The sequence below is a fragment of the Ovis aries genome, chromosome X (assembly GCF_016772045.2).
Source record: "Ovis aries strain OAR_USU_Benz2616 breed Rambouillet chromosome X, ARS-UI_Ramb_v3.0, whole genome shotgun sequence".
NCBI classification, from domain to species: domain Eukaryota; kingdom Metazoa; phylum Chordata; class Mammalia; order Artiodactyla; family Bovidae; genus Ovis; species Ovis aries.
The window spans coordinates 45,851,225-45,877,535 of NC_056080.1; the positions used below are offsets into that span (position 1 = coordinate 45,851,225).

The 26,311-nt window shown below is 37.7% G+C and overlaps 1 protein-coding gene across 1 annotated transcript; it reads right to left on the reverse strand.

Moving 5' to 3' along the window:
- Positions 1 to 2,529: 2,529 nt before the first annotated feature.
- Positions 2,530 to 6,732, reverse strand: SPIN4 (spindlin family member 4). The gene has a single exon (XM_012106557.5). The coding sequence runs from the start codon at positions 6,201 to 6,203 to the stop codon at positions 5,454 to 5,456; it is 750 nt and encodes a 249-aa protein (XP_011961947.2). The 5' UTR covers positions 6,204 to 6,732; the 3' UTR covers positions 2,530 to 5,453.
- Positions 6,733 to 26,311: the final 19,579 nt, after the last annotated feature.

Sequence of the window (26,311 nt, forward strand, 5' to 3'; positions counted from 1 at the left end):
ATAAGATTGTACATGGATCTGGCCCCTGACAAACTCTCCGATCTCATCTCCCATTCTCCTCCTTGTTCACTTCCAATCTGGCCACAGTAGGCTGCTTTCTCAAACCTCCAGGCACATTACATCTCAAGCCACCAGCAGTGTGATTTGCTCCTTCATTTTATTCAGCGTGTGTGCCTGCCTATTAGCTTCAGTCATGTCTGACTCTTTGCGACCCAATGGACTACAGTCTGTCAGGCTCTTCTGTCCATGGGATTCTCCAGGCAAGAATACTGGAGTGGATTGCCATGCCTTTCTCCAGGGGATCTTCCCAACCTAAGGACTGAACCTGTGTCTCTTATGTGTACCTGCACTGGCAGCTAGGTTCTTTACCACTACCACTACCTGTGAAGCCCCCTCAATTTATTCAGGTGTTTACTCAAATGTTGTCTGTTCTGAGAAGATTTCTCTATCCATATATATAGAATAGTATGCCCAATACCCTACACTGTTTCTTTACTTACTCTGCTGCTGCTGCTGCTGCTGCTAAGTCGCTTCAGTCGTGTCCGACTCTGTGCAACCCCATAGACAGCAGCCCACCAGGCTCCCCCATCCCTGGGATTCTCCAGGCAAGAACACTGGAGTGGGTTGCCATTTCCTTCTCCAATGCATTAAAGTGAAAAGTGAAAGTAAAGTCACTCAGTCGTGCCCGACTCTTAGCAACCCCATGGACTGCAGCCTACCAGGCTCCTTCGTCCACGGGATTTTCCAGGCAAGAGTACTGGAGTAAGTTGCCATTGCCTTCTCCATTACTTACTCTGCTTTACTTTTTTTCAAACCCATCATCACAATCTGATGTATCTATAAGGTGTGTTGGGGGAATCTGTCTCCTCTCAGCATGATGAAAACTAAAAGCACTATTGAAGGAAGGATTTTTTCTGGCTATTTCCCTCTTCTATACCTGTCATAACTATTTTGTGGTATTGCCTCTGATTTAGTGTCAGAATTTGAGAGAACTCTGCTATCAACAAGGAAGAATTAAAGACCTGATTCTAGACTGTTGGTCCAAGAAGAAGGGAATGACAGTCTGTCTCTTCCCAATAGAATGTATGTAAGTTTCAAGAGAATAGAGTTTTTATTCACTGTCTGGTCAAGGTTGAGCCTCCCTCTGACTCAAAGCAAGCAGGTATGATATCAATTTTATCATGAAATAATCTGAAATTTAGTTCTAGTTGAAGAGGCCAGAAAGTTAGGGGATAAATACATAGATGGTGAACACAGAATTCTACATTGAATTTTTTTTCTATCTTCTTCCCACTAAGATGTAGTTCCATATTTTGCTCACTGCTGTATATTTAACTTCTAAAACAGAGTTAGACCCAGAGTGAAAATTTGATCTGACTAAAAAGTTGTGGGATATTTCCAAATCATGATGAGACAATATAAGTCCTAAAGGTCAGGGGTATAAAGGTGGTCATGGATGTCTTCTATCTCCCTTAAAATAACAATGATTTTGTTTAGACTGTTCACTGCTCTGTTTCCAGGTTCTAGGCCAGGGCTGAGCCTCACTCTTTTACTATATGTTAAAAGTCCAATGTCATCATGGAATAATATAATGTTTGGTTCAGGACTTGGGGCCAAGTGAGAGAGCAGGGGCTAGGAAACAACATTATATATCTAAAATGTATATATAGTTGTATTTTTTGTTGTAGTCTAAAGACAAACTATATAGTTTGTCACTTAGTACATATTCACTCATCTAAACCTTTAATGAAATTTATCACACTCTTTTTATGTTGTTTTGTAGTATTTTGTGCCCATCTTACATCTTGTTATTTGCCTGAAGGTTACTTGAAAGATAAAAGGCCATGTGTTAAAGGAAGCTTTTTGTTTTGTCCACTGCTTTCTCCCAAACTCTTTAAACAGCTCCAGGATTGGGGGCAGCCCTAATTCTGAGTGTCAGAAAGTAGGGTAACTCCAATATTATCATGGAAAAATATAAGGTCTATTTCTAATCTTGAGGTCAGTGGTGGGTGGTGGATAGCTGCCTCACTACAGTCAGGATAAAATGTCTGTGAGGGGTGAAATTTTGTCTTTTTTAGTCAACTGCCAGTGTTGTGGCTAGGGCCAAGCCTGGGTATCAGGAGTGGCAAAAGTACCTCGAACAGAAACTTGCATTCTAATGTCAGTGTTACTGTTATTTTTGAAGTTGCAATTCATTTCCCAGTTGGAAACAAAAAGAAGATTCCTACAACAAAAACTAAAAGAAATTTCATATAATTTAAAGTTTACTATTCATGTTGAATTTTTTTAAACACAGAAATCAATACTATTATCAACTATGGTATATTTTCAATAAATTATAAAACATAAGCAAGATTCCTGCTAAATTCATGATAGAGTCTCTCTCTGCAGAGGAAGGAAACTTTATATTTTGCAAATATGCCAAATGTTGACATTTGCTAATTCTAAGTGAAAGTAAATAGATGTTTCTTATGTCTTTCATACTTTCCATACTATGTTTTCATTTTTCAAAATAAAATTCAAAGAGAATTTAAAACAGTCAGAGATGGTTTTATTACAATGTTTTCAAAACTGAACATATCTAAGATGTATGCATATACAACACACAAAGACATAAAGCATCGGAATAATACAAGCAAGAAGCCTGTAATAGAAAAAACTTTAAATTTTGTATTTCACAGAGGAATATACATTCCTTTATAACAGAAAGCTTGAATAAACCAATTATCATTGAAGAGATAAAAAAGTGGATTAAAGATCTACCACTGAAATTGTCACCAGGATTAGACTGTTTTTATAGCTCATTGCTAGCTAGTTCTTAAAGAATAAATAATTCTAGGGCTATTTAAACTACTCCAGGACACAGTAAAATGGTTGAAAACTTGTAATTTCATTTTTAAAAGCTAGCACAATTTTAATATCAAAACTTGTAAAATACAATTTCACTTTGAAATGTAAATACAATACTAAATAAAATATTAATTAATAATATCAAGCAATATATCAGATGATTATTACACCATGATTATTACACCAAGTGGGATTTATTCCAGATACACAAATTTGGTTCAATATCAAATACCTACCACTCTAATTCATTATACCCACAAATTAAAGGAAAAAAATCATACTATTTTATCAATAGACACTGAAAAATATTTGATAAACTTCAGGAGCCACTTTCAGTAATAATGCTAAGTGAAACAGGAAAAGATGAAATTCCCTAAACATGTTAATGGTTAATGACTATTTACCAATAACCAACAGTAAATGTCATATTAAAAGAGAATACTAAAGACAAATCCATGAAAATTAAGAACCAGACAGGCATGTCTGTCATAATCATTATTCAACATTTTTTTGAGAATCCAGATAATGTAATGATAATTAATATAAACATTGTAAGAAATAAAATGATCTTTATTTGCAGGTGAGATGATTTTATATCTAAAAAGTCCCAAATATTCTATTTAAAAGACCCAGTATAATTCAGAGGACTTTGTAAGATGAAAATAGAAGGAAAATAACTCTAGTTTGTATATATTTCCAAAAATACAAATGAGGAGGAAGATAACATTTCAAAATGTGACAAAAACTGCAAAAATATTTAGAGATAAATTTAATCATATGTGATGAACCTATATGAAGAACATTACAAAAATACAACCAAAAGATTTTAATGATGTACCAAAATTCTCAAGTATTTACAATTAATATCACTATTAAAATCATCCTCTAATAGAAATGCAGAAATGTAATACAGTTCTAAGACATCACACTTTTTTTAAAAAGTGGAAAGAATGCTGACAATTTCATATGAAAGAATGAATGTCTAGGACAAATTACATAAAAGGAAAAAAAAACAACTAGTGACAGGGGACTTGCTTTACCAAAGTCCAAAGTTTATGGTCAAGCTAGTACAATTAAAATAATGTGATACTGGTTCAGAAACTGGAAAATGGGTGATTTATTTAATAAATGTGATAGCATAACCAAGTATACAACATGAAGAAAATGTGTAGTTGGACATCTATCTTATGCCATACACAAAAATAAATTCCTGATGGATCATAGTTATTAGTGACACGTTGAGGGGGCTTTAATGTGGAAAGAATGTAGGTAAATATTTGTATGACTAAGGGTGGGAGCATTCAGCTGAAAAAGACAAGAAACATAAAAGCTTAAAAGGAGATAGGAATCTATCTAAATTTAAAAAAATGTACAGTAAAAAAGATATCAATAAAGTCAATATTAATGATAGAAAGGAGAAAATCATAACACATGTGGGCTACAACTGACTAATAAGCACCATATAGAAAATATATTTAGAATTACTACAGATTTATAAGGAAAAGATCAACTATTTGATAGAAAATGAGCAAAAGTTAAGAATTAGCAATCACAAAAATTCCAAATGGTAAAAGATAAAAACAAAACACTCATTGAGTTTGTCAATTAAAGAGACAATGCTATGTAATTTTTCACCATTCAGGTTTGCAAATGCTAAAATGTGCTGCTGTAGGAGATGCTGGAAAATGATCACTTTCATTTTGGATGGCAATTTTGTAGTAATTCTTAAAATTAAATATACACCTACCTAGCAGTCCAATTTCTGGGAAGCTACTCTATAGAAATAAAAGCATCAGTATGTATTATAGCAGTGCTATGGTGGAAAAAAAAAAAGAAAATAACTTAAAAGACCATCAAAAATGTAATGGTACATAAATTGTATCATTTTGGTAAATAAGTATGTACTGTGTATGCAGCTGTTAGAAAGAAGGAAGACAAGGAGAAATGGAAAAGGGAAATGAGTCATTCATTTAACAAATGTGATGGTACAATCAAGCATTCAATATAAGTACAATGCATAGTTGGACCTCTGTCTTATACCATATATAGAAATAAATTCCAGGGGGAGATGGAAAAGAGACAAAGGCATGGGAGAGATAGAGAGATATCTATAGTTACTGACCAGAAGGATATGTTAAGTGAGAAAAGCAATTACAGAGAAATAATGTGGCTTGCTGTTTCTGTAGAAAAGACAACAAATTTCCTTTAGGAAAATGGAGAAAACATGGAAGGATATAAATTATGTTCTTAACATTTGTTACCTGGGGAGAAAAAAAAAAATGGTAAGGCAGAGAATGGAGGAGGGGAAGATATAGTGTGTATACACCATTTATTTTTCTTTATCTAGTTTTCCATTGTTGAAATTTTATGAATATTTTTCAATTTTCTATTAGCATCTTATTTAAAAATTTTATTACAGAACAAGGTAATATAAAAAGTACCAAAGTATACTCGGGGCAAAATTGTGGAACTAGTCAATGTAAATTTGGCGCACAGTAATTAATAACTTCTTTAACCTCTGACACCAAAACTGTTCTCAAAAGTTCACACAACATATTTTACATTTAATAGTTCCACAACTTCTGCAATAGTATAATGATTCTTTAGGGTGTTTTCACCAAACCATAGACATAAATGTGAATATCATCATCAAACTTAATGAAGTAAACAGATGGCTTGGCCACAACTTGGTGGATGAAAATGCCGGTTCTCGTGGACCCATCATCTTTGGCGTGCTCCACCTGCTTGCCCACAAGGCTGTCGACAACTTCTCCAGGCTCCCGTTCTGCTGCAGGGAAATAGTAGCTGGAATCTGGAATGATGCGCAGGTCACCATCTTTGTAGTCATCCAGCAGTGTGTACATATAAAGGACTGGATCTTTCTCATAGGTGATGTAAAACCAAGTGTCCATCACAGGAGCTCGCGCCAGGACCATGCCCTTCCATTCATCTTTCGTACCGTGCTCACCCTCAAACACATGACCTACGGCCTTGCCAATCAGGGAATCTGCCAGGCGCGAATCAATGCGAGGAGTTGGCACTCTCTCAGGAAGGATCTCTAGCGCTAAAACTCTCTTATCTCGGTGCAGTTCTAGCCCATACACACTATCTTTGCCATCATATTTGATGATATAGAGAGTGGGCTTCACGGAAACCTGCTCAAGCACGGTGCCTTTCCACTGCTCCACAGGCTCGTTGCCTTCCTTCCAGCCGTGTTGAATGCGGCAGCCAACGATATTCCTACGGGTGAGGAAAGTGGGCTTGCGCCGCTGCTTCCTGTGGGTGTGCCTTTTCTTCATCAGGTATGCGGACACACCATCTACGCCCATTGGAGGCACTGTTGGGGGCGACATGGCTAGGGTTTAAGGAGGCTCAGCAACGTTGCCACTTGCTAGATTAAACTAACAAAAAGTCAACAGTATCCAGTATGAGATCTTTTTTTCGTGATCTCCCAAAAAAAGATCCTGTCCTGTCCGTTCTCCTCCTTTCCCGAAAGGCAAGACTCTCACTAAGGCTTGGCAGAAACGCTCTAAATCTGGGCACTAAAACAGAGGGGGCCTCTTGACAGTATTCTCTCCCGCTCCAGAGAGGTATCTGCAAGCAGTGGCGGTTGCCGCTGGAGATGGCGGGCTTGCGTGTGTTGTCCGCGCCTTGAGCCCGCCCCGAGTCCCAACCCTAAGTCCCCAGAATTGACCACTTAGCTGTTATCGATGGTGCGATGGATGCGGAACGGCGACGGAGGAGAGGACGGGAAAGAGATAAGAGGATGGCTGCAGCGCCAAAGTCGCCGGTGGCGGCGGTTCTTTGAGAAGTCCGCGCGGCCTCGGTTTAGCAATGTTTCTCTGCTCGGCCTAACTCTGGCGCCAGGGTTTTTGCCGCTTCGGGAACCCGACCCCTCAGAGCCCGCCAGAGCCTCAGCCTCGGCCCCGCCCCCGCCATTCCGCCTTCCGCTCAGCCAGCAGCAGCAGCAGCAGCAGGGCGGGTTAGTGCTCTCACTGCTTTCGTCCACACAGTCTCAGGCTCTCACTCGTTCATTTCCTCACGCGTCCCCCGACTGCTTCCTTCAAATCCAAGCCAGACTGTCTGGCTCCCCTCCTCCTACTCTTTGGCCGTCTGTCACCCACTACCCTCCTCCACAGCCTCTCCATCTGCTTTCTATCTTCCAGGAATTCCTCACAAAGCTTTTTTAAAAAATAATACTCAACATACACATAGATTTTGTCCATACAATTTTTTTTTTTTAGGATAAGTAAATGATGTTGTACAGTCCACCATCTTGATCCAAAATCTCCTTTATATTTTCTACTTGGTCAATCATGATAATGCTTTTTTATGTATAGTTTTCTGAATGCAAAATAAATGTACTAACACTGTGGAGATTTTCTGAAATTCAGTGAAATAAAAACCGACACTAACCTTAATCTTACCATCTAGATATATGCCAAAATGTTAACACTTCTGATAATTCAATAAATCTATGCTTGTATTTCACAAAATTGGGAGCAACTTTCATATCTTTACAGCTTCTTTTTAAATTCATATCATGAACTTTCCCCAGAGTTATTAAATACTCTGGAAACATTTTTTAATTGTTCTATAATGTTCCTTTGTAAAGATCTTCTGTTATCTATCTTAAATATTCTGAAAATGAATAAAACTAACTTATCCTCATATATATATTTACTGAGCTAATATAAACAATTTTTTTCAAAGAATATTTAATGACATGGAGATCTATATATAAGAACAATGCGTGAAAAAGCAGGATGTTAAAGCAGAATTGTGACCCCCAATTTTGTAGAGAAAGAAAAAAAATTAAGTTTTTTGTAGTACATATTTGCAGTTTTTTCTGATTATAAAATTACTATATGTTCATATGGAAAATATGAAAACTAGAAAAGAAAGTATTTATAATTTCACCTATTTCAAGTCAAAGGTCTTTTATCAGGATTAAATGAGAATGTCTGCATGTCTATTCCTATATACAATTTACAAGATGGCAATATAAACCAGGGAAGTATAGACTCCTCATTCTCATTCTTCTACTCTTTACTGGCGAGAAGAGAAGGTCTCATATCATTATGGGTTAACGAGGCCATAATTCTTCTAGAAATGTAGGAAAACAGGAAAGAGAGGCAAAGCAGAAATTCAGGCTGCCTCCACATTTTATTACCTTCCAAGATAGGGAAATAATAGCTGATTGGGCAGAATATGTGTGGATTTTTTACTTCCCAGTGTTTCTCAAGCTAAAAGCTTGGAGTTGTGATAACTTTCCAATAGTATATCATAAGAAAGTAATTCCAAGGAAGCAGTTTCAAGAAAGCAGGAAAACTATACACACTAAAAGGTATTTCCAAGCTCTCTAGAATTGCATAGTTATGTACACACACATATACAACTTACACACTGAAAGTCAGAAGGTCAGTATGTGTAAATGTCATGTCATTATGTTCCACAAATAATGCCCCCCCTAAATAATTCCCCAAACCAATATGTGCCAAGTTATTTTTCCTTAGAAGAGTGGGTGACAGGTGGGAGATCATCTACCAAGCGCACAAATTCAGGACAAACAGTTAAATCAAGCTCTTTGGTTATATACCTTAATAGAATTCTTGCTCACAATCTTACAGAGTAACCCAGAGAGACAAATAATTCCTAATACCCCTTCTTCTCTAAAACTATGAGTCTGATGTTTCAATCATTCCCTAGCATTATAGATTCAGTAAGCCTCACTACATTAAGATATAATGTTTACTTTGTATGTCTGCCCATTAGACTACAAATCCACTCAAGAAAGAACTTTCATCTTTTATCTCAAATGCCTTACTCAGAGTAGGTATTCAAAAAGTATTTGGTTTGGGAACACATGTAAGAATTAAAGATTTTAAAATTAAAAAAAATAAAAAACTAAGAAAAAGAAAAACAAGCATGAATGTAAAAATCTTTCCTATTACTTAAACTTCACTTCTGGATATTTCACTTCAAATTTAATTATTAATACTCCCTGTGTTATGTGTATTTTCAAGATAGAAAGAAGGAACTGTATTAAAAGTGCAAGTAAAAAAAAAATGAATAATAAGTGGTTTCAACTGCCTTGCTACAGTCCAAAGAAGTCCTCCAAAATGAAACAAGTAGTCTTACACAAGCTTCTGAAGATTGCAGTTCTGATGACTTAAAATCTCCTAGGATAGCTTTATCTCTTCAAAACACTCATATTACTAATGTTATAAATATGTGTCTGTAAGTCTGAAAATGATAAGGAGAACACCATAAAATGCAACATGGGCATACCTTGGGGATATTGTGGGTTCATTTGCAGACCACTCCAATAAAATGAATATTTCAATAAATGAAGTCACAATTATTTTTTTGTTCCTCAATGCATGTAAACATTATGTTTAGCTATAGTACTGAATATTAAGTGTGAAATAAATAACATGATGTTTAAAAATCCAAGATATGTCATTAATTAAAAATATTAACCATCGTATAATCCTTTAAAGTTCACAATCTTTTTTGCTGGTGGAGGATTTTGCCTCCATGTTGATGGCTGCTGACTTATCAGGGTGGTGGGTGCTAAAGGTTGAAGGCTGGGGGGGGGGCTATGCAATTTCTTAAAATATGATAACAGTGTAGACTGCTATATCCATTGACTCTTTTCACAAATGATTTCCCAGTGGCATGCAGTGCTATTTGATAGCATTTTACCCACAATAGAACTTGTTTCAAAATTGGAGTTAATCCTCTTAAACCTGCTGCTCCTATATCAACTAAGTTTATGCAATATTCTAAATACTTTGTTGTCATTTCAATAATCTTCACAGCATCTTAGCCAGGAGTAGACACCACCTCCAAACACAACTTTCTTTGTTCATTCATAAGAATCAACTTCTCATTCATTTAAGTTTTATAATGTTCACTTCAGTTCAGTCACTCAGTCGTGTCCGACTCTTTGCAACCCCATGAATCGCAGCACACCAGGCCTCCCTGTCCATCACCAACTCATGGAGTTGACTCAGACTCACGTCCATCGAGTAAGTGATGCCATCTAGCCAGCTCATCCTCTGTAGTCCCCTTCTCCTCCTGCCCCCAATCCCTCCCAGCATCAGAGTCTTTTCCAATGAGTCAACTCTTTGCATGAGGTGGCCAAAGTACTGGAGCTTCAGCTTTAGCATCATTCCTTCCAAAGAAATCCCAGGGCTGATCTCCTTCAGAATGGACTGGTTGGATCTCCTTGCAATCCAAGGGACTCTCAAGACTCTTCTCCAACACCACAGTTCAAAAGCATCAATTCTTTGGCACTCAGCCTTCTTCACAGTCCAACTCTCACATCCATACATGACCACAGGAAAAACCATAGCCTTGACTAGACAGACCTTTGTCGGCAAAGTAATGTCTCTGCTTTTGAATATGCTGTCTAGGTTGGTCATAACTTTTCTTCCAAGGAGTAAGCGTCTTTTAATTTCATGGCTGCAGTCACCATCTGCAGTGATTTGGGAGCCCCAAAAATAAAGTCTGACACTGTTTCCACTGTTTCCCCATCTATTTCCCATGAAGTGATGGGACCGGATGCCATGATCTTCATTTTCTGAATGTTGAGCTTTAAGACAACCTTTTCACTCTCTTCTTTCACTTTCATCAAGAGGCTTTTTAGCTCCTCTTCACTTTCTGCTATAAGGGTGATGTCATCTGCATATCTGAGGTTATTGATATTTCTCCTGGCAATCTTGATTCCAGCTTGGGCTTCTTCCAGTCCAGTGTTTCTCATGATGTACTCTGCATGTAAGTTAAATAAGCAGGGTGACAGTTATACAGCCTTGACGTATTCCTTTTCCTATTTGGAACCAGTCTGTTGTTCCATGTCCAGTTCTGTTGCTTCCTGACCTGCATATAGGTTCCTCAAGAGGCAGGTCAGATGGTCTGGTATTCCCATCTCTTTCAGAATTTTCCACAGTTTATTGTGATTCACTCAGTCAAAGGCTTTGACATAGTCAATAAAGGAGAAATAGATGTTTTTCTGGAACTCTCTTGCTTTTTCCATGATCCAGGGGATGTTGGCAATTTGCTCTCTGGTTCATCTGCCTTTTCTGAAACCAACTTGAACATCTGGAAGTTCACGGTTCACATACTGCTGAAGCCTGGCTTGGAGAATTTTGAGCATTACTTTACTAGCATGTGAGATGAGTGCAATTGTGCAGTAGATAAATCTTAAGGGCCCTAGAATCTGCTGAATAGTATAAGAACATTTTCTTCCACTTAAATTCACCAGCTGCATTAGCCCCTAACAAGAGAGTCAGCCAGTACTTCAAATATTTGAAGCCAGGCATCAACTTCTCTTTTTTAGCTATGAAAGTCCTAGAGGGCATCTTCTTTCAATAAAAGACAGCTATGTTTACATTGAAAATCTCTTGTTTAGTGTAGTTACCTTCACTGATTATCTTAGCTAGATTTTCTGGTAAAACTTGCTACAGCTTCTGCATCAGCGCTTGCTGTTTCACCTTGTACTTTGATGTTTTGGAGATGATTTCTTTCCTTAAACCTCATGAACCAATCTCTGCTAGCTTCAAACTTTTCTTCTGCAGCTTCCTCACCTCTCTCAGTCTTAATAAAAATGAAGGGTTAGGGCCTTGCTCTGGGTTAGGCTAATGTTGTGGTTGGTTTTATCTTTTATCCCAAACATTAAAACTTGCTCTGTATCAGAAATAAGACTGCTTTGATTTCTTATCATTTGTGTGTTCACTGGAGTAGTACTTTTAATTCCTTGAAGAACTTTTTTCTTTCCATTCACAATGTAGCTGTTTGGCCCAATAATGCCTAGCTTTTGGTCCATCTTGCCTCTTGACATGCCTTCCTCACTAAGATTAATCATTTCCAGCTTTTGATTTAAAGTGAGAGACATGTCTCTTCTTTTCACTCGAAAATTTAGAGACCATTGTAGGGTTATTAACTAGCTTATTCAATATTGTCATATCACAGGGAAGAGGCAGGAGGGAGCAGCCAGTTGGTGAAGCTGTCCGAACACACACATTTATCCATTAAGTTTGTTATCTTATAGGGATGCTGTTTGTGGTGCCCCAAAACAATTACAATAACAACATTAAATATCACTGATGCCAGAACACCATAACAAATATAATAATAATGAAAAAGTTAAAAATATTGCAAGAATTATAATAACATAACACAAAAATATAAAGTGAGCAAATGCTATTGGAAAAGTGGTGCCAATAGGTACTTGAAATGGGGTTGCCACAAACCTTCAATTTGTAAAAAATACAATAAATGTGGAGCACAATAAAGCGAAACTTATTAGAACAAGGTATGCCTGTATGTGGATAACTATAACATCTACCTCAAGGTGTAGCTATTGGATTAAATAAGAAAAATGCAAATAAATTTCTTGGTATCTGAACTGTCATGGCAAGTACTTGTATAGCCTCTTAATTAACCATTCCCTAAAACAAGCCCTTTTTTTCTTATCAGTTCTGTCTATAAACCACCTGGCTCATGCTCCACATCTGAACCTTTGCTCTATTTCACACTCAAGCTTTCTTAGTTAAGGGCAAACTGTGTCAAAGAGATACTGTTGTGGGGTTTTGTTCCTTATAGTTGGTTTCAAAGCAATCTTTCAAATGCTACAAGGTTCTGGAAGCCAAAACTTTGGATAAATAAAATAAACTGTTGAGGAACTTTCCTGGTGGTCCAGTAGTTAAGAATCCACCTGACAATGTAGGGACATGGGCTCGATCCCTGATCTGGGGAGATCCCACATGCTGCATAGCAACTAAATCCATGAACTAAACCCATGAATGTGGAGCAACTGAGCCCTAGTGCTGCAGCTACTGAAAGTTGAATATCTACAACCTGTGCACCACTACAAGAGAAGCCACCACAAAGGGAAGCCCACACACTGCAAGAGCGGGTAGTCCCACTCGCCGCAACTAGAGAAGACCCCTGCACAGCAATGAAGATTCAGCAGAGCAAAGAATAGAATAAGTGAAACTGAAAACCACTCAGTCATATCCGACTCTTTGTGACCTTATGGACTATACAGCCCATGGAATTCTCCAGGCCAGAATACTGGAGTGGGTAGCATTTCCCTTCAGGGGATCTTCCCAACCCAGGGATCAAACCCAGGTCTCCTGCTTTGCAAGGGGATTCTTTACCAGCTGAGCCACAAGGGAAGGCCAAGAATACTGGAGTGGGTAGCCCTATCCTTTCTCCAGTGGATTTTCCCAACCCCAGAATAGAACTGGGGTCTTCTGCATTGCAGGTGGATTCTTTACCAACTGAGCTATCAGGGAAGCTCGTAGAATAAATAAATACAATTTAAAACATTGAGAATAAATTTGGGAGATACAGTGATAATTTAAAACTAGAAGGGTTATAGATATAAGCATAAATATTAATTCCATTGTACAAGGCAGATTATAATACATACTATGAAAGATACAAGTTAAGCCCTGGGGACTAAAAGGAGGTAGTGATTTCTTACTGCTGGGGAGATTGGAAGACAACTTGAAATGGTAAAACAAAAGGAAGACATTCAGTAGGTGATAGTATAGTGAGATCTATTTAAGACACAGAGATATGCCTGGGCATAAGACAGTTAAAATATTGGTAACCAACTCCAGTACTCTTGCCTGGAAAATCCTATGGACAGAGGAGCCTGGTAGGCTGCAGTCCATGGGGTCGCGAAGAGTCAGACACGACTGAGTGACTTCACTTTCACTTTTCACTTTCATGTATTGGAGAAGGAAATGGCAACCCACTCCAGTGTTCTTGCCTGGAGAATCCCAGGGACAGGGAAACCTGGTGGGCTGCCGTCTATGAGGTCGCACAGAGTCGGACATGACTGAAGTGATTTAGCAGCAGCAGCAGCTTGTGGTTGGAGCACAGAGCATGCCAGGGTAAGGAATTGGATATGTGGTGGGAAACAAGATCAACAGCCTCAAATGCAGGGAGGGACTTGGCATTCTCTCCACTACTGGGTGGGAGAAGATGATGTTCCAGTTCTTCTGATAGTGTAGTTTTGGCAGGTCCAAGTAGAGAGTTGATCTTCCATACCCTACTGGGCAGAAGCAGGCAGTTTTTCCCCAAACAGGCAGTATTTCCCTCTCAGAGTAGTATTAAGTGATATGATATCGAGCACATAGCTTATCTTCCGCCCTCCACTCACTATGCTATGCTATGATTTTCTTCCCCGGAGCAGTGTCAGTGATAAGCTGTTAGTCCAGAGTCATCTGGTGGTATGAGGTAGTGCTAGTGACATCTATGCTATAACCTCTCCTAACCATCCCCTCATGTCAACTCAGCAGCAATGAGACTAAACAGTGTAGAGTAAGGCAGGTCTAGTCAGAACTCAAGTTCCCCAAACTCATTGTATCATTGAAACCTAGTGAGGAGTTGAGCTGCCATACACAACCAGTATTCAGTGAAGCTGAACCAGGAGCATAAGATGGGAATAAATGGTACTCAACTCTCCCTACATCTTTGGTGTTAGTGAAGCTCAGTAGTCCGATAAGCCTCTACTCTGACTTGGAGGCAATGAGATGGCATGAGTCATTACACATCTTTCATCATTAAGGCATTGGAGATCTAAGAAGGGAGCTAAACTTTTATCCATCCAACCCATGTGCAATGAGACAGTTTGAGTCACTGCTCCACTTTTGCAAAGGTAGCCCCATAAGAAGAAAGAAACTAAACATGTACATACATCGAACCCTCTAGCTACATAACAGGGGGATAATCTGATAAAGAAAAGTCAAATAGAAGGGAGTTTCATAGTATAATAGGAAAAATGATAAGGATGCAAAGAAAATCATAAACAACAAAATCACAACTTGAATGAGACAATACACCTAATAATTCTGAAACCAAGGGAAGTCAAATGTTGAAATTATCTGAAATAGATTTTAAAGCATTAAAATGCTTTTAATATATAATTTTGAATTATCTTGAAACAGATGTAAAAAATTGAAAATATCAGCTAAGAAATACAAGGTATAAAAAGGAACTAAATGAAAATTTTAGAATTGAAAAAAGAAATAACAAGAATAAAAATCAATGTAAGACTAGAAAGATCAAAAGATAGAATCAACAAACTTGAGGTTAGATAAATAGAATTTACTCCATGTGAATAACAGAGAGAAAATAGACCAAGATAGACTCAGGAATTTTGTGAGACAATAACAAAAGAGCTAACATTTACAATTGTTTTAAAAGAAATGACATTCATATATATATATATATATATATATGTATATATATATATATATATATATATATATTTCAATGCATGTACAAAGTCTGTATACTGAAAATTAAAAATGTTAATGAAAGAAATTAAAAAGTCACCTAAGGAAATGGAAGGATATGCTACATTTACAAATTAGAAGACTCAGCCTAATGAAGATGTCAACTCTCTCCAAATCAATCTATAAATTTAATGCAATTTCTATAAAAAATGAGCAAAGTTTTTCATAGAAATATACAGAATTCTTCTTAGATTTATATGGACATGCACAGTATCAAGAAAATCTAAAATTTTGAAATAGAACTATATAGTTTTAATAGAAAGAATCATTCCATATTGAAGTTGAATAGCTGCATTAATCAAGGAAGTGTGGTGCTTACAGATCAATAGACACATAGATAAATGAAACAGAGGGAGAACTAAGAAATTGGCTCACACAATTACATCCATCTGATTTTCAACACATATTCAAAAGCAATTCAGTGGAGAAAGGATAGCCATTTGAAAAATACTGCTGGGGGAATTGAACATCCTGAAGCATGCATGCACACACACACAAACATACATAAATGTACAGGACCTACACAGAAACTTCTTATCTTATACAAAAATTAACTTGAAATGAAAAACTGACTAAAATGTAAACTGGAAAGTTCTAAAATGTTTACAAAAACAAACAAACAAAAAACTTTGGCACCTAGTACAAGCAGAAAAATTCTTATACTTGACATCAAAAGTAGGATTCTTCATAGGAACAATTGGTAAATTTGACCTCATTAAATTAAATAAAAATATGTTCTATGAAACACTCTATTAAAAGGATGAATATACAAGCTACAGAAAGAAAGAAACTCTTTGTAAATTAAACAATTAACAAAAGTCTTGTATCTCAAAATCATAAAGTAATTTTTTCTTCAACAATAAAATAGCCAATAATCCAATCAGAAAATGGTAAAAGACATGAACAAACATTTCCATAAAGGATATACACTCAGCAAATAAGCACAAGAAATCATTCACCATTAGGAAAATATCAATTATGATCATAATAAAATAACATTACACATCTATCAGAGTAAGCAAAATTTTAAAAATAGTGACTATAAAAAATGTTGGGCAGGTCACAGAGAAACAAGCTATTTCTTTTTTTTAAGTTTTATTTATTTATTTTTTAAATTTTACTTTATTTTACTTTACAATACTGTATTGGTTTTGCCATACATCAACATGAATCTGTCATGGGTGTACGTGAGTTTCCAATCCCGAACCCCCCTCTCACCTCCCTCCCCTTATCATCTCTCTGGGTCATCCCAGTGCACCAGCCCCCAAGCATCCTGTATCCTGCATCAAATCTAGATTGGCGATTCCTTTCTTACTTGATATTATACACGTTTCAATGCCATTCTCCCAAATCATCCCACCCTCTCCCTCTCCCAAAGAGTCCAAAATGCTGTTCTATATATCTGTGTCTCTTTTGCTCTCTCACATACAGGGTTATCATTACCATCTTTCTAAATTCCCTATATTTGCATTAGTATGCTGTATTGGTGTTTTTCTTTCTGACTTACTTCACTGTGTATAACAGGCTCCAGTTTCATCCACCTCATTAGAACTGATTCAAATGTATTCCTTTTAATAGCTGAGTAATATTTCATTGTGTATAGGTACCACAGCTTTCTTATCCATTCATCTGCTGATGGACATCTAGGTTGCTTCCATATCCTAGCTATTGTAAATACTGCTGTGATGAATGGAAAAGGCGATGGCACCCCACTCCGGTAATCTTGCCTGGAAAATCCCATGTATGGAAGAGCCTATGTACGGTCTGCGGTCATGCAGAGTCAGACATGACTGAAGTGACTTAGCAGCAGCAGAAGCAGCTGTTATGAATATTGCAGTACATGTGTCTCTTTCAATTCTGGTTTCCTCGGTGTGTATGCCCAGCAGTGGGATTGCTGGGTCATATGGAGGTTCTATTTCCAGCTTTTTAAGGAATCTCCACACTGTTCTCCAAAGTGGCTGTACTAGTTTGCATTCTCACCAACAGTGTAAGAGGGTTCCCTTTTCTCTGCACCCTGTCCAGCATTTATGGTTTGTAGACTTTCTGAGAGCAGCCATTCTGACCAGCGTGAGATGGTACCACATTGTGGTTTTGATTTGCATTTCTCTGATAATGATTGATGTTGAGCATCTTTTCATATGTTTGTTAGCCATCTGTATGTTTTCTTTGGAAAAATGTCTGTTTAGTTCTTTGGCCCATATTTTTATTGGATCATTTATTTTTCTGGAATTGAGCTGCATGACGTGCTTGTATATATTTGAGATTAATTCTTTGTCAGTTGCTTTGTTTGCTATTGTTTTCTCCCATTCTGAAGGCTGTCTTTTCACCTTGCTTATAGGTTCCTTCATTGTGCAAAAGCTTTTAAGTTTAATTAGACCTAATTTTTTTTAACTTTCGCTTTTGTTTCCATTACTCTGGGAGGTGGTTCATAGATGATCCTGCTGTGATTTATGTCAGAGAGTGTTTTGCCTATGTTCTCCTCTAGGAGTTTAATAGTTTCTGGGCATGCATTTAGATCTTTAATCCATTTTGAGTTTATTTTTGTGTATGGTGTTAGAAAGTGTTCTAATTTCTTTCCTTTACAAGTGGTTGACCAGTTTTCCTGGCACCACTTGTTAAAGAGATTGTCTTTTCTCCATTGTATATTCTTGCCTCCTTTGTCAAAGATAAGGTGTCCATAAGCGCATGGATTTATCTCTGGGCTTTCAATTTTGTTCCATTGATTTATATTTCTGTTTTTGTGCCAGTACCGTACTGTCTTGAGGACTGTAGCTTTTTAATATAGTCTGAAGTTAGGCAGGCTGATTCTTCCAGTTCCATTCTTCTTTCTCAAGATTGCTTTGGCTATTCAAGGTTTGTTTTTTTTTTCTAATTTCCACACAAATTGTGAAATTATTTGTTCTAGTTCCCTGAAAAATACCATTGGTAGCTTGATAGGGATTGCATTGAATCTATAGAATGCTTTGGGGAGTATAATCATTTTCACTATGTTGATTCTTCCAATCCATGAGCATGGTTTATTTCCGCATCTATTTGTGTCATCTTTGATTTCTTTCATCAGTGCTTTATAGTTTTCTTATACATAGGTCTTTTGTTTCTTTAGTTAGATTTATTCCTATTTTATTCTTTTCATTGCAATGGTGAATGGAATTGTTTCCCTAATTTCTCTTTCTCTTTTCTCCTTGTTAGTGTATAGGAATGCAAGGGATTTCTGTGTATTGATTTTATATCCTGCAACTTTACTATATTCATTTATTAGCTCTAGTAATTCTCTGGTGGAGTCTTTAGGGTTTTCTATGTAGAGGATCATGTCATCTGCAAACAGTGAGAGTTTTACTTCTTCTTTTCCAATTTGGATTCCTTTTATTTCTTTTTCTGCTCTGATTGCTGTGGCTAAAACTTCCAAAACTATGTTGAATAGTAGCAGTGAAAGTGGGCACTCTTGTCTTGTTACTGACTTTAGGAGAAATGCTTTTAATTTTTCACCATTGAGGATAATGTTTGCTGTGGGTTTGTCATATATAGCTTTTATTATGTTTAGGTATGTTCCTTCTATTTCTGCTTTCTGAAGGGTTTTTTTTTTTAAATCATAAATGGATGTCGAATTTTGTCAAAGGCTTTCTCTGCATTTATTGAGATAATCATATGGCTTTTATTTTTCAATATGTTAACGTGGTGTATTACATTGATTGATTTGTGGATATTGAAGAATATTTGCATCCTTGGGATAAAGCCCACTTGGTCACAGTGTGTGATCTTTTTAATGTGTTGTTGGATTCTGATTGCTAGAATGTTGTTAAGAATTTTTGCATCTATGTTCATCAGTGATATTGGACTGTAATTTTCTTTTTTTGTGGCATCTTTGTCAGGTTTGGTATTAGGGTGATGGTGGCCTCATAGAATGAGTTTGGAAGTTTACCTTCCTCTGCAATTTTCTGGAAGAGTTTGAGTAGGATAGGTGTTAGCTCTTCTCTAAATTTTTGGTAGAATTCAGCTGTGAAGCCGTCTGGAAAAAGACACATGTACCCCAATGTTCATCGCAGCACTGTTTATAATAGCCAGGACATGGGAGCAACCTACATGTCCATCAGCAGATGAATGGATAAGAAAGCTGTGGTATATGTACACAATGGAGTATTACTCAGCCATTAAAAAGAATACATTCAAATCAGTTCTAATGAGGTGGATGAACCTGGAGCCTATTATACAGAGTGAAGTAAGCCAGAAAGAAAAACACCAATACAGTATACTAATGCATATATGTGGAATTTAGAAAGATGGTAACGATAACCCTGTATGCAAGAGAGCAAAAGAGACACAGATGTATAGAATAGTCTTTTTGACTCTGTGGGAGAGGGAGAGGGTGGGATGATTTGGGAGAATGGCATTGAAACATGAATAATATTATATAAGAAACAAATCGCCAGTCCAGGTTCAATGCAGAATACAGGATGCTTGGGGCTGGTGCACTGGGATGACCCAGATGGATGGTATGGGGAGGGAAGAGGGAGAGGGGTTCAGAATGGGGAACACATGCACACCCGTGGTGGATTCATGTTGATATATGGCAAAACCAATAAAATATTGTAATTAGCCTCCAATTAAAATAAATAAATTTAAAATTTTAAAAAAAGAGTTCAAGTAGGATAGGTTTTAACTCTTGTCTAAATTTTTGGTAGAATTCACTTTTCAAGCCATCTGGTCCTTGGCTTTTGTTTGTTAGAAGACTTTTGTTTATACTTTTGTTTTCTGTGCTTGTGATGGCTTTCTGAAGATTTTCTATTTCTTCCTGGTTCAGTTTTGGAAGGTTACAGTTTTCGAAGATTTCATCCATTTCTTCCAAGTCGTCCATTTTATTGCCATAAGTTGCTGATAGTAGTCTCTTATGATCCTTTATATTTCAGTCTTGTCTGTTGTGATTTCTCCATTTATATTTCTAATTTTGTTTATTTGATTCTTCTCCCTTTTTTTCTTGATATGTCTGGGTAATCGTTTGTCTGTTCTATTTATCTTCTCAAAGAACCAGATTTCAGTTTTGTTGATTTTTGCTATAGTCTCCTTTGTTTCTTTTTCATACACTTCTGCCCTAGTTTTTATTATTTCTTTCCTTCTACTAATTCTGGGGTTCTACATTTCTTGTTGCTTTAGGTGTAAAGTTGGTTCCTTATTTGATTTTTCTCTTGTTTTTTTGAGTAAGTTCATTTACTATGAACCTTCCCCTTGCACTGCTTTTACTGAATCCCATAGGGTTTGGGTTGTTGTGTCTTCATTTTCATTCATTTATTTTATTTTTTAAATATAAATTTATTTATTTTAATTGGAGATTAATTACTTTAAAATATTAATGAGGTGGATGAAACTGGAGCCTATAATACAGAGTGAAGTAAGCCAGAAATAAAAAACACCAATACAGTATACTAACACATTTTCATTCATTTCTATGCATATTTTGATTTCTTTTTGATTTCTTCTGTGATTACTTGGTTATTCAGAAGTGTGTTGTTTAGCCTCCATATGTTTGTATTGTTAATATTTTCTTTCCTGAGGTTGGCATTTAATCTTACTGCATATTGATCAGAAAAGATGCTTGGAATGATTTCAATTTTTTTTAATTTACCAAGGCTAGATTTACGGCCCAGGATATGACATATTCTAGAGAAGGTACCATGTGAACTTGAGAAAAAGGTGAATTTCACTGTTTTGGCCTGAAATGTCCTATAGATATAAATTAGGTCTAACTGGTTCATTGCATCATTTAAAGTTTGTGTTTACTAGCTAATTTTCTGTTTAGTTGATCTATCCATAGGTGTAAGTGGGGTATTAAAGTCTCCCACTATTATTGTGTTATTGTTAATTTCCCCTTTCATACTTGTTAGCATTTGCCTCACATATTGTGGTGCTCCTATGTTGGGTGCATATATATTTTTAATTGTTATATCTTCTTCTTGGATTGATCCTTGATCATTATGTAGTGTCTTTTGTCTCTTTTCACGGCCTTTATTTCAAAGTCTATTTTATCTGATATAAGTATTGCTACTCCTACTTCCTTTTGGTCTCCATTTGGATGAAATATTTTTTCCAGCCCTTCACTTTCAGTCTGTATGTGTCCCTTGGTTTGAGGTGGGTCTCTTTTGACACCATACATAGGGGTCTTGTGTTTGTATCCATTCAGCCAGACTTTGTCTTTTGGTTGGTGCATTCAACCCATTTATATTTCAGGTACTTATTGATAAGTATGATCTTGTTGCCATTTACTTTGTTGTTTGGGGCTCGAGTTTATAAACCTTTTCTGTGTTTCCTGCCTAGAGAAGAATCTTTAGTATCTGTTGAAGAGTAGGTTTTATGGTACTGAATTCTCTCAGCTTTTGCTTGTCTGTAAAGCTTTTGATTTCTCCTTCATATTTGAATGAGACCCTTGCTGGGTAGAGTAATCTGGGTTGCAGATTTTTCTCTTTCATCACTTTAAGTATGTCCTGCCATTCCCTTCTGACCTGAAGAGTTTCTATTGAAAGATCAGCTGTTATCCTTATGGAAATCCCCTTTTGTGTTATTTGTTGTATTTTTCCTTGCTGCTTTTAATATTTGTTCTTTGTGTTTTACCTTTGTTAATTTGTTTAATACGTGTCTTGGGGTGTTTTGCCTTGTGTTTATCCTGCTTGGAACTCTCTGGGTTTCTTGGACTTGGTTGGCTATTTCCTTTCCCATTTTAGGGACATTTTCAACTATTATCTCCTCAAGTATTTTCTCACCGCCTTTCTTTCTGTCTTCTTCTTCTGGGACTCCTATGATTCGAATGTTGGCGCATTTGACATTGTCCCAGAGGTCTCTGAATTTGTCCTCATTTTTTTAAATTCTTTTTTCTTTTCCCATTTCTGTTTCATATATTTCCATCATTCTATCTTCCACAACACTTTATCTTCTGCCACATTTATTCTACTGTTGGTTCCCTCCAGAGTGCTTTTGATATCAGTTATTGCATTATTCTTTATAGATTGACTCTTTTATTTCTTCTAGGACCTTGTTAAACATTTCTTGCATCTTCTCATCCTTGTCTCCAGTCTATTTACCTGTAACTCCACTTTGTTTTCAAGATTTTGGATCATCTTTACTATCATTATTCTGAATTCTCTTTCCAGTAGACTCCCTATCTCTTCCACTTGTGTTTCATTTGGTGGACATTTATCATATTCCTTTGCCTGCTGAATATTTCTCTGCCTTTTCATTTTGTTTAGATTGCTGTGTTTGGGATGGCCTTTCTGTATGCTGTAAATTTGTGGTTCCTCTTTATTGTGGAGGTTCCTCCTTGTGGGTGGGGCTGGAAGATTGGCTTGTCAAGGTTTCCTTGTTAAGGAAGCTTGCATTGGTGTTCTGGTGGGTGGAGCTGGGTCTCTTCTCTCTGGAGTGCAATGAAGTGTCCAGTAGTGAGTTTTGAGGTGTCTGTGGGTTTGGTGTGACTTTTTGGCGACCTGTATTTTAATGCTCAGGGCTATGTTCCTGCATTGCTGGAGAATTAGCATGGTAAGTCTTGCTCTGGGACTTGTTGGCTCTTGGGTGGAGCTTGGTTTCAGTTTAGGTATGGAAGCTTTTGGATGAACTGTTATCAATTAATGTTCCCTGGAGTCAGGGGTTTTCTGGTGTTCTTAACTTTTGGATTTAAGCCTCCTGCCTCTGGCTTTCAGTATTATTCTTACAGTAGCCTCAAGACTTCATGCATACAGCACCGATGATAAAATATTTAGGTTAATGGTTAAAAGGCTCTCCACAGTGAGGGACACCCAGAAGGGTTTACAGAATTACATGGAGAAGAGAAGAGGGAGGAGGGAGATAGAGGCGATCAGGAGGAGAAGAGGGGAAATCAAAATGGGAGAGAGCAATCTAGCCAGTAACCAATTTCCTATTTGCTCTCCACAGTCTGGAACACTCAGAGAGGTTCACGGAGTTACATAGAGAAGAGAAGAGGGAGGAAGGAGATGAAGGTGACCAGGAGGAGAAGAGGGGGAGTCAAAAGGAGAGAAACCAGTCTAGCCAGTAATCAGTTCCATAAGCATTCTCCACAGCCCAGAACACCCAAAGAGATTCACAGAGTTAAATAGAGAAGAGAAGAGAAGAGAAGAGAAGAGAAGAGAAGAGAAGAGAAGGGGGATGGAAGAGATAGAGGTGACCTCGGGGAGAAAAAGGAGAGTCAAAAGGGGAGAGATCAATCAAGCCAACAATCACATTCCTAAGTAAAAATGGGAACTGAAGATTTGATTTTTAAAGTTACAAAATTGATAACAAATACCAAAAAGCAAACATTACAAATCTAGAGTAATAGTTAGACTCTCAAAAATACAATATTAAAAATACAAAACAAAATCACAAAATTATAAAAAATATAGAAATGAAATTTATATAAATAGGTTGTAAAAATAGGGTCTTTTTTTGCAAGGTAATAGTAGGTTATAAAAATGAAAATTAAAGGAATAATAAAGAACTTAAAATTTTCAAAAATTAAACAAATTAAGAAATGATAGTAGTAAAATATATATAGGAATTTCTCTGGAACTGTTGAGGGCAGTGTGGGGTCAGTTCAGTTTCAGATAGTTCATTGCTCCAGCTTATACTTCTCAAGTTCTATAAGCCCCTTCCAATGTAGTCGATGTTAAATACAGGGTTTTATCTGTTGCACATGTCACTTTCAAAGTGGTTCCCTCTTCCTTGTTTATTTTGGCTTCTTCTCTTTGAAAGTCTCTTCAGTGTCTAATTTCTGCCCTGACATAATGGGGTGAAGGTGGTCACTTATTTAGGCTCACTTCTTCAGTTGTGCTGTGTTAATGGAGGAATACTGCAAACAAATATTCCTGGCTTGTGTGAGGCATGCTCACAGTGTATGGACCACACTAGGTTTGCCCCAGCTTTTCCATCTACACTGCTCAGGCTCCAGGTTGCTCTGCAGGGGTACTGTTCAAAGTGGGCCCTGGATTTCATGCACTTCCCAGGTCTGAGCCACTCAGGTTTGGGTTCTCGGGTACTCCACAAAGGCACAGAGTCGTTTGGGCCTGTGTTTTGTGCCCTTCCCATGTCCGAGAAGCCCAGGTGACCAGGCGCCTGGTGAACACACTGTCTCCTGCTTAGGACTTGAATTCACATGGCTGAGACTCAAGCCTAGCCAAAACCCTGCTTGGGACTTGAACCCGCATGAGTGGGACTTGAACCCACATGAGTGGGACTTGAACTCAGCCAAAACCTTGCTTGGAACTTGAACCTATGTGGCTGGGACTCAAATCTAGCCAAAACCCATGGTACCTGGTTTCAGGATCTAACGAAGCTCGGGTTCTTGATGTCTCATCACAGAAAGAATTCAGTGAGAGACAAAGTGGTGGGTAAGAATTGGATTTATTCAGATACAGAGAGAAGCTCACTCCACAGAGTGTGGCCATCACAGGTGGCAAATGTGACCCTGAAATTTGGTGTGGTTAGTTTTTATAGGCTGGGTAATTTAACATGCTAATGAGTGGGAGGATTATTTCAGCTATTTTGGGGAAAGGGCAGAGATTTCCAAGATATGGGCCACTGCCCATTTCTTGGTCCTTTAACAATGCTTTGGAACTGTCGTGGCACCTCTGGGTATGTCATTTCACTTGCTGATTGAGGATCAAGGTCTAGTCTTATCTGCCATCTTGGCCCCATTTGATTCTAATTGGCTTTATGCTGTGTCCTTGGGCCATATCATTCTTTCAAAAGTTGTGCCCTGCCCCTTTCCTGCCTGTTACAGTATGTATACTAGTGACAAGGTGATTTTGGAGTTATAACCTGAAAGTAAGCAAGATAGCAGAGCAGAAGGAAATGTGCTCATTTTCTCCTGAGAGAACTCCAAAATTTCAACTCACTGCTGAACAACCATTGACAGGAGAATGTTGGATCCCACCGAAAAAGATATTGATTGTCCAAGGGCAAAAGAGACATCCCAGCAAGATGGTAGGAGAGGAGAAATCATGTTTATAATCAAACCTCACACCCGCTAGAGATGCCTGAAGGGCTCAAACAAAACCTTGGTTCCACCAGGACTCAGAGACCCCCACAGAGATTGAGCCAGACCTCTTTTTGAGTGTTTGAGTGTCTCCTGTGGAGGCACAGGTAAGCAGTGGCCTTCCATGAGGGCAGGGGCTCTGACTTCAGGAGACCTGGATCACACAGTGTGTGGCATAAGACTTCTTGGAGGAGGTCACCATTAGAGCCACAAAAGAGCCACTGATCAGATGACCCACAAACTGTAGAACAACTATACCAAAGAAATTCTCAAAGTGTTAAGAAAGTTCTAGGACCAAAAACAGGTCTCACAACCTGAGGATCTGGCAAAGAGACTGAGAAACCTCAGGGAATTTTACTTTGGAGGCCAGTGGGATTTGATTACAGAATTTTCACAGGGCTAGGGAAACCAACAGGTGGAGGGAACAAACAAAACATTGTGTGTACCAGGAGCCAGGAGAAAAGAACAGTGCCCCCTTAAGAGACTGAGCCATGCTTGCCTGTGAGTGTTAGGAGTCTCTGGCAGAGGTGTGGGTTGACAGTGGCCTGCTGCAGGATCAGGGGACCTAAAACAAGAGTGCATGCACATGTCCTATTGAAGGAAGTTGCCATTATCTTCATTACCATTAACATAGTTTGGCCGTAGTCCAAACAACAAGGACAGAACAGAGTCCTGCCAATCAAAAAAAAATTGCACTAAAGATTTATTGAGCATGACCCTGGGATGTGAAGCACTGGAGTGGCAAATGCATGTCACTGGAGCGACTGTGAAGAGATATCCCATGTTCACGAACAGAGAGGCCACAGCAAGATGGTAGGACGTGGAGAGGTGGCTGCATGGTGCTGGAGTGACTTTCAAATCCTGAAAGATGATGATATGAAAGTACTACACTTAATATGCCAGCAAATTTGGAAAACTCAGCAGTGGCCACAGGACTGGAAAAGGTCAGTTTTCATTCCAATCCCAAAGAAACGCTATGCCAAAGAATACTCAAACTACCACACAATTGCACTAATCTCACATGCTAGCAAAGTAATGCTCAAAATTCTCCAAGCCAGGCTTCAGCAGTACATGAAACGTAAATTTCCATATGGTCAGGTTGGATGTAGAAAAGGAAGAGGAACCAGACAGCAAA